General features: G+C 40.6%; 1 protein-coding gene across 3 annotated transcripts in view; it reads right to left on the bottom strand.

Annotated features, from left to right (window-relative positions):
- Positions 1 to 313: 313 nt before the first annotated feature.
- LOC135216803 (neuroligin-1-like) overlaps positions 314 to 9,394 on the bottom strand; it is a 92,071-nt gene continuing 82,990 nt past the window's right edge. For all 3 annotated transcript variants that reach the window (XM_064252293.1, XM_064252292.1, XM_064252294.1), the window contains exons 5-11: positions 8,735 to 9,015; positions 7,941 to 8,165; positions 6,352 to 6,483; positions 4,842 to 4,993; positions 3,567 to 3,682; positions 2,994 to 3,171; positions 314 to 2,201 (exon numbers count right to left, since the gene is read on the bottom strand). In XM_064252293.1, the coding sequence (XP_064108363.1) occupies positions 1,037 to 2,201; positions 2,994 to 3,171; positions 3,567 to 3,682; positions 4,842 to 4,993; positions 6,352 to 6,483; positions 7,941 to 8,165; positions 8,735 to 9,015 (2,249 nt within the window). In that variant the 3' untranslated portion in view covers positions 314 to 1,036. The remainder of the gene's footprint in view (positions 2,202 to 2,993; positions 3,172 to 3,566; positions 3,683 to 4,841; positions 4,994 to 6,351; positions 6,484 to 7,940; positions 8,166 to 8,734; positions 9,016 to 9,394) is intronic.

The following is a 9,394-nucleotide window of genomic DNA, read 5'->3' as shown; positions in this document are numbered from 1 at the left end:
ATACCCTAACACACAGACATACATACTCCTTCGCACGTACGCAGACATATAGGACACACACACGCATGTAGTATATATATATATATATTATTATATATATAGTAACTATATATTATATTATATATAATATATATTATAATATATATATATATATATTATATATATAGATTGTATAATGCGTATATATATAAAATAAATAAATATATTCCCAAATCTATATAAGTAAATTCTTGTCTCTCCCTATCTATGCTTCTTTGTGAATATATATATATATATATATATATATATATATATATATATATATATATATATATATATATATATATATATATGAACATAAAACACTGTTTTAGTATCAAGGATAAAAACCCACCTTCCACCAAGGAAAATTCAAATTGATCAATACAGGAATCGTTCTCCACACAAGGTTATACACATATTCCTTGAAAAAAAGATTTGTTTTCCATTTTACCCACGAAGTACAGCTGACTCAAGAAATGCACTGTAAACAAAACTTAGATGCACACATACACACTACTAATAATGGAAAATTCTTCACGAATTCGCGATGGTCTCGTGTGGTGAGTTCACTATATGAAGTCTATTATCCATCCAAAAAAACAGTAACACCAACTGGGCAGTGCAACCAACCGTATGAAATGGGATGTTTATGATTTCTACAGTCGATTTTAAATGCATTCCCTAATCATTGTCCATTGTCTTATATTCACAAATACGGTCACAACCTTCTTGATTAGTTCTTCACTTTATATACTAAGACTAGTCGTCGAAGACTGAATGTCATTTTATTCCTAAATATGCCTACTGCCAAAACGTCTATTACGAAAGAAAATTGTCCGCCCTCGGAAAAGATGGCGGGTACCACAGCGGCAGTTCTTCATACTTGAGCGTCGACGAAGTTTGCCGTTCGTCCAACCTTCGCTACACCAATATCAAATTAGTAATGACCTTTAATCCCTCTTCCTAAAGTGCCTTTGGAATTGTTGTCATCGATGACCCTCGATCTATTCCTGTATTATGCGGTGATGTGCGACAGAGATTCCTTGGAACTCTGCCGAGGAAGTGTAGCGTAGGAAGGAAGAGTGGAGCCCCTCGGAGGCGGCTGAGGTTTCCGGGTGATGGAGGAGCCCCTCTGCAGGGTTGCGCTTCGGCTCGCCCTGGAGGGAACGACTTCCGGCCCCCCGTCGTCAGGGTACGACGGAGCCTGCGTCGGCAGCTGCGCCGTGGATCCCGAATACTGGCAGCTGGAGGCGGAGCAGGGAGCCCCAGGGCTCGAGAACTGACTTCCTGACATCGAGTACTGATCGGTGGAGGACGAATACTGACTTACACTAGCGGGGTACTGACCACAGTACTGTGGGTGCTGAGATGGGTATGGACACGCTGTGGTGGAGGCAGGGTAGACGGGCATGCTTGACTCCACGCACGGGGCATTGTTCTGCGCCCTGTACTGGTCAAGACTTATATCTGGGTAAGGGTCGGGGTACTGGCCAACATCCGGCGGGTATTGGCCCGCGCTGACATCGGGATACTGCCCATTTCCACCTTCGGAAGAGTAGCATCGACTGCCACCGCATGCCCCCGGCTCATTCCCCTCTGGAAGCTGGGAACCGACGGGAGGAGTAGGCGGAGTGGTCGCCAGCAATGGCGGAGGAGGAATGAACTGACTAGTGGGCTGGGTCAGAATGGAATGCATGGAATTACTCGTGTGAAAAGTCACCTCAGTGTTGCGATCTCCGATGTCCGGTGGCGTCGGGAAGGTGTGGAGTTCGGTGCATTGCAGGTCAATGCTGCACGTCGATTTGACCTCCTTGGCCGGCGATGACATTGCCTCGTGAGTCGAGGTCGACCTCAAGCCGCTGTCCACGGTGCAAAGCGGCTGCGCTGAGGCGCTGTCGTACTTCATCTTTGGTCCCAGGGAATTGCGATCCCTCCTGTAGATCAGTGCAGCGAACAGGATGGCGTTGAGTACCAAGAGGGACAGTCCAATAGCAACGGTTAAGGTCAGGGCGGTTGTGTAATCCAAAAATTGACCGACGGGACCATTGTCAGTGGAACCATTCACGTGCCTTGTGACGCTTCCTTGAGCAGCGCTGACGTTAGGTGGCAGATACTCGTCACTTGGAGTGGGGAGGGCCGGAGGGGGGGAAGTAGGAGACATTTTCGTCGTGTGTAGGAATCTGTAAAAAAAAAAAATGCTCCTTAAACTACAACTTGAATTACGCAAGCAGTTGCAACATTCATCAATACGTCAGATATGCAAATATGTTTTTTTTAGAAGTATGAATTATAAGCCATTATAGATTACACAGACTTCATTGCAAAGTATAGCTACAAAGTTTTATTCTCGTGGTTCTTAATTATTGAAACAAATTCTAACCTTTTATCAGATAAGTAAAGTCGTCCTCATGACCAGACGTTAATAAGATAATTATTTCTATAAAAATGGACTCGAACTCGAAACAATAATTTCTTGCACTTACCGCATGTTTCGTGCAGATCGATATAAGATTGCTAAATGACTGTTTCTGAGAGAGAGAGAGAGAGAGAGAGAGAGAGAGAGAGAGAGAGAGAGAGTGAGTAACGTCGTCGTCTTCAAAATATCGCATCATACCTGAAGGGGTCCAGGAGAGAGAGAGATGAGTGTGTCCCGTAACGTCGTCGTCTTCAAAATATCTTATCAATCCTGAAGGGGTCACCAACCACGAGAGAGAGAGAGAGTGAGTAACGTCGTCGTCTTCAAAATATCGCATCATACCTGAAGGGGTCCAGGAGAGAGAGAGAGAGAGAGAGAGTAACGTCGTCGTCTTCAAAATATCGCATCATACCTGAAGGGGGTGGGAGGAGAAGAGAGAGAGAGAGAGAGAGAGAGAGAGAGAGAGAGAGAGAGAGAGGGGGGGAGTGTCTTTCGATTTAGAAAGAAATCTTTGATTTGAGAGTAACATCGTCTTCCTCAAAATATCGCATCATACCTGAAGGGATCCAGCGGCCTGACAGGCCCTATGAAATGTTCGGGGTCCTCTGAGGAATGCCAGGCTTCGGAGTCCTCCTCGGTGTACTTGGCTCCCGCCTCCTCCAGCTCCGGAATGAGCCAGTTCCAAAGTGCCACTTTATGAGCCCTGTAATGGTCCTTTTGTCGAGGTCGAAAACCTGTGTTGGAAAGAGGACGTATAAACTTATAGTATTTACTGATGTGATTTGGGAATGGTCATAAATCTCCCCGTGGGTTTATAGTAGTTTACGAGAGGTTTCACGGCTAGAACGCCATTTTTAAGACGGGAATATGGGCGTAATGACCGTGAAACCATTGCCATATCTCGTATTTATGACAGTTATTCAGCACCACAATATCCTATGTAGGGTTTCTTTGAATTGAATTTAATATGCAAAGTTCTTTTTGAATTTCAACCACTAGACTATTCACCACCACGTTACCCTATAAATGATTCATTTGAACTGACTTAGAAAATGCTACGGTCTTCATCAGTTTTTCCCAGATTAATTTCTCTATATTTCGTCAGTTTGGCTTTTACTGAATTACTTACTTATTTCGAGGAATTTCTCGTAGACAGAATCGTAGGGTTCCCACGTCATGTTCCTTTTACGACTCTTGTCCTTGAAGCTGAGACTGGGTTTCACTTCCTCGGGCAAGTTAGGGTCCCTTGCAAGGTAATTAGATCATTATTAAAAGTGTATTTACTTCTGCTTTCTCTGTGACCTTTATTCTTGAAAAAAAAAAGTGATCAGAGGACAAATATGAAATATTAAAAGAATAATTTCCTTATAAGATACCTGCTTAACTGGTCTTATTCTGATGTAATTCATTAGAATCCTTCTCATGATCTCTACCTCCACTCTGAAGTATATTTTGCACACACTAAGTCAGTGGTTCTCAGCAGGGGGTAATTCCCCCTAGGGAGGAATTTCAGAGTTTCGGTTGGGAATTATGACCAGAGGTTGGCCGGCTCAAACTGGCTCTAGGATCACACAAAACGCAGTGTGGATCTTCTGCACTACTGAGAGGTCACGCTGGGCTCTCTCTTCGCTAGCGTGTGGGTTTGTTTAGTATTTCGTTGTATATTTTGGAATGCACCTTTTGAGGCAGATAATTCTGGAAAGGGGGTGGGGGTGGGTGACATTCTGACTTATAGTGAAAGGGTGCATGGGCCAAAAAATGCTGAGAACCACTGCACCAAACTATCAGTTCAGTTATATTAATAGCAAGTTTTGTAACATATAATCTACAGAATAACTTACAGATGCATCATCCCACCATGCATTCCAATTCAAACACTCTTATTTGTCTTCACACAACAGTCATGATTACAACCATCGCCAGATAAAATAATATCGCCTTTTATTCATGTGCCGTTTACCTCTGTCTTGGCCCATCATCGGTATTCAGCAAACTTCCAGAAGACTGAGTCTTATGATACAATTCATTCAGATCTCTTAGTATCTTTATATGTATCTTATTCTAATAATATTTCTTTTTGACTTCATTGACTTTGCGTAAACAACAAATTTTACCTAATTGCCGGATGTTTTTGTTGTATTTAACGTTTATCATTCTCACAAAATTACTAAATGTTATTCTCATGTGAATTTTAAAGATTTGTCGAACAATAGTACACCAGACAACTCGGTATTTTATACCAAACCTTACACTTTTTTTAATGTCATCAGTATCTTCATTCATCATTCATACTGCGGAAACATTTCATGATACACACACTCACACACACACACGCGCGCACATACGTACATAAATACATACATACTTATTGCGCGTACGTCCTGCATTTAGATGCGATGCTTACCCCGTCTTTGCGAAGTTACTCCAGTATCTCATAAGCGTTTCTGAAACTAGAGCATCCTGCCGAGAAAAGTTTTCCGACCAATTTCCTGCCTTGTCCATGAAGGGAGATCCGAATATCAAGGGCACTTCAGACCCAAAGAAGCTTCCCATTCTCTGTCGGAAATTGGAAGTAAAGGAATGTATCTCCAGTGATGAAACTTCTCAGAAATCAATCATATATAATTCCGTATAAACTTGGGCTTATCTCCTGAGTAATAATAATGATAATAATAAAAATAATAATATTAATAATAATGCTAAAATCCGAAGGAATCTTTCCCGGACGGGGTAGGTAAGGGATTAGGAGGTTTGTGGGAGGGGGCCACATGACACATCCACCCTCCTTCTGAAAACCTATTTGTCCGCCCCTGGTACGGACGGGGTAGGTAGGGAGGGGATTGGGATGCTAGGAGAGACATGACGGGCAGCGCCTGGTTCCAGCGCAGCATAGCGCGTGCCTTCAAGCTCGTAATAATTGATAATAATAATAATGTATTCAAGCATTATGAATAAGATGAATAACATAAACAAATGATTAACTATGTTTACTTATTTAATTTTATAAATAACGGTTTTTAAAAATAGTTCAGAATATTTACTGATTTAAGTTTATTATAAGAATTTTTGAAAATACAATTTTATATACCAAATAAACATTATAAGCGAATTTTCAAAAGATTGCAACGCAAATGATTGAGTGATTATAAATGTACACATGTGTGAACATATATATATATCATATACATACATATATATATATATATATATATATATATATATATATATATATATATATATATATATATATATATATATATAATATATATATATATATTATATATATATATATAATATATATATATATATATAAAGAGAGAGAGAGAGAGAGAGATAGAGATAGAGATAGAGAGAGAGAGAACTGGCTGTTATGAAGAAATGCAACCGTCTTGTTCCCGAATACCGAGAAAAGGGGGCAGAAGACCAAGAAATACTATTATGCTAATACACCTATGAGAGTAAGTCAGTTCTCATCACATTTGCAGAGCCGTAGGGAAAAGAGAGAGAGAGAGAGAGAGAGAGAGAGAGAGAGAGAGAGAGAGAGAGAGAGAGAGAGAATATTCACGCTCTGAAGGGATGAATGAGAAGCAAGTTTTCCGGCATATCTTTACTATCTTGAAATGTAGTGTTGTGTTTTGAAATCCATATTTTGACTCATATATCATTATATTTGCAAAGGCATAAGAGAGTGAGTCTTCATTCTGTTCCATTTTCCGAGATGAGAGAGAGAGAGAGAGAGAGAGAGAGAGAGAGAGAGAGAGAGAGAGAGAGAGAGAGAATTTTGCATATAAAAATTCGCCCATGAAGGATATCTTTAAAGAAATAATCTGATGAAAGTATCATTGTAGTTTCTTTATATAAACTCGTGATAAATGGTTCACCGCCACCGAAAATTCAGAGAGATTGCAGCTCACCTGTCTGTCCTTTTCGTGGTGATCAAAGACGTACATAAAGGTGTCGGCCCTTTCGCTGATCGTCTCACCAAATTGAGCAAGTGGCGCCAAGAATCCACCGTCACTTAGAGCCTCAACGGTCAAGTCTCGTACCTGGAAGAGATTGCGTCATCGACCGAATTAATAGCCTCGGCCTTTAATATCAATACTTTATTTTTATAATTACGTAGATGAAACCTGTTCACGTGGAACGCCCACACCAAATGGGACCTTGACAAAAAATTCAAGCTTCCAAAAAATTCTGTTGGTTTCAACCTCCTACCGCAAACCCCAAACTAGAGCATTTACTGATCATGATACAGAGCCTGTGATTTTAGACGCGAACCCAGATGATGAGATTTTATCATGAAATTTGACTCTAAAGTAGCACTGGGACATATTTAGCCATTCAGTGATTAAGACAGCGAAAAGAGGCAGTAAGAGTGGTTGGACAGCAAGACAGAAGAAAGGAAATGGGACTGTAGGTGAAGAAATAGTTTAAAAATTGGGTACAACTAGGACACTGCAAACGGAGAAAAAGAAATATTTTTCAGTGGACAATTATAATGTTGGATCATTGTTAATACCAGCATCACTGCATATCATCAGAGGTTATTTCTGCACATTCAGAGATATCCAAAGAGGAAACCAGCCTTGTAACGCCCGTGAGCCCAGAACAAAAAACGCAATATGATTATGGAAATTGGCTGTATCCTCGGTAGCCGCTTACGGCAGTAAAGATAAAAGCATGTACTCTGTACTGCTGATGTTTATCCCCTTTTTTGCTATAAGAAACATTTGGTATTTATTGGTATATGATTCCTTGGCTGTTTAGAAACTAGTTTGAGTTTCGTCATGAGGAGATGGAATACGTCAATGTGGGATGACTTTGAGTAACAATATTAGTCTGACATAAAACCTGTTTTTGGCCCTTTATGAAACAGTGGTAAGAATATCGAATGGACTACAAAAATCACCAGTTATTTTATTAACCAGTATATATGTACAAGGACTTGAAGAATCGTCGATCAGAAATGTATATTATCATATAACTGAATACCTTTTGTCAAGAAAAACACTGTGCCATGCATAATTTCAAACAACAAAATGAAACCAAGTGTAACCCATCGTACTTTCTATTGTACATGCTGATGAAAAAATTAAAATTTGTCTCTTATGATAAAGACAATGTTAAATTACACAGATGAATGGTATATACCTACATAATTGGGTTAGACACTGAAAGAACAGCAGATGTGAAAGTGACATTGAGTATTATTATTTACTGTATGGTGACTGAACTAATCTTTGAATTTTATAAATTCTTAGGGCCTCAGTGGCGTGATCGGTATGGTCTTGATCTGCCACCTCGGAGGCCGCGAGTTCGAGTCTCGGGCATTCCATTGAGAGGTCAGAGATGTGTATTTTTTGTGATAGAAGTTCACTCTCGACGTGGTACGGAAGTCACGCCTAGGCGTTGGTCCCTTTGCTGAATAACTAGTGGTTCTATGCAACGTAAAAAACCATACAAACAAACAATTAAGGTTAGTAGAGAAAAAAAATTGAATTACCTGGACGGGGTGTTGAGACGGGTTGCTCCAGTCAGTGTACTCTTTGGTGATGGCCAGGTAGATCTCCTGAAGGTGGTGGTGGTAATTGTTTCGCACGTACGTTCTCAAGAGCCTGTTCCTCTCTGGCACGTCAAGGCCTTCAAGAACCTGCTGGCGGTTTAATTCTAAGTAGCCGTCGCCCGCTGCCACTCCGAAAACCACGTCGAGTTCCCTCCCGTCGAGGACCTTCGCAGGAAGGGAGAGAAAATGTGGAATTTGGACTTTTTTTTTTATAGACATATGGGAAGGCTGTTGGATGCCTAAATGTAGACATGGCTCAACACAGGAAAATCTTGGATTCTTCAATAAGGGACGACAGTTTACAGGTGAAAAGCAAGAAGCAGAGAGAATTTTCCAACGACCCCATTTGTCATTTTGTCTTTTTTATCATTTGAACCATTCCAGATTTGCTCAAGTACGAACGGCATATGTATTTATCAGGATCGATATTTAGAAATACAAAACAAAAAAAGGATTTCCCGTTTCGTCCCTTTTATCATCTATGTTTTCTCATTTAAAAAAATCAAGGCATATATGCTTCTGTTTTATAATAAACAAATTCCAATGATTCAAAATTTGCTCAAATACGAACAGCGTCTAATAATGCTGTATATATCATGTTCTATATTCAGAAAAGCAAGGATAAGTAATGGTTTTATGTTCTATGTTCATCCCTTTTGTCATCTGTCTTATTTTAAAAAAATTCAAAGGCCTTATGCCTGTGATTGTGGTGTATGCTGTAAAGAATAACTTACCGTACTTAACCTCGACTTGAAATCGGGAGGAACCACCACGCCATCCACGCTGGGAGCGAACAGGGAGGTGAACTTATACTCCGGCAGCCTGACGGAGACCAGCTGCTGCGCGGAGACGTTGCGCAAACAAGCCATCGTCTCCGGGTGCCTGTTGCTGAGGTCGTTGGGCAAAGAGCAGTTCAGCTCCTTGGCCAGGCGGGCGGTGACGGAGAGAGCGTCCTGAACTTCTGCCCAAGGGCTGAGCGCTGAGCCCGACATGAGTATAGCCCGGTGGAACAGTCCTGGCGGGAGATAAATGGATTTGAATTCTCGTTGTCTCGATAGATTTCATTTTCTGTTCTCTATATTATTCTTTTCGTTTCGGGACGATTTTGACAAATTATTTCTGCCACTCCGACAATGGATATAAACCAGTGAAGTTAAGTAATTACCAGGTACATAGTTCTTTGCATCGTGGATATAATCCGGTCAAGTTAAGTAATTACCAATTATATATTCATTGCCAATTCAGTTAAGTAATTACCAGGTACATAATTCATTGCATCATGGATATAACCCAGTGAAGTTAAGTAATTACCAGGTACACAATCTATAGCATAGATCAATACTGACAGTATATTTGCGCAACCCGGGCAATTATTGGAAGATTGTCAGCTTAAA

The sequence above is a fragment of the Macrobrachium nipponense genome, chromosome 6 (genome assembly GCF_015104395.2).
Source record: "Macrobrachium nipponense isolate FS-2020 chromosome 6, ASM1510439v2, whole genome shotgun sequence".
Classification (NCBI taxonomy): domain Eukaryota; kingdom Metazoa; phylum Arthropoda; class Malacostraca; order Decapoda; family Palaemonidae; genus Macrobrachium; species Macrobrachium nipponense.
The sequence above is the reverse complement of the archived record's forward strand: the minus strand, read 5'-3'. Positions and strand labels throughout refer to the sequence as shown.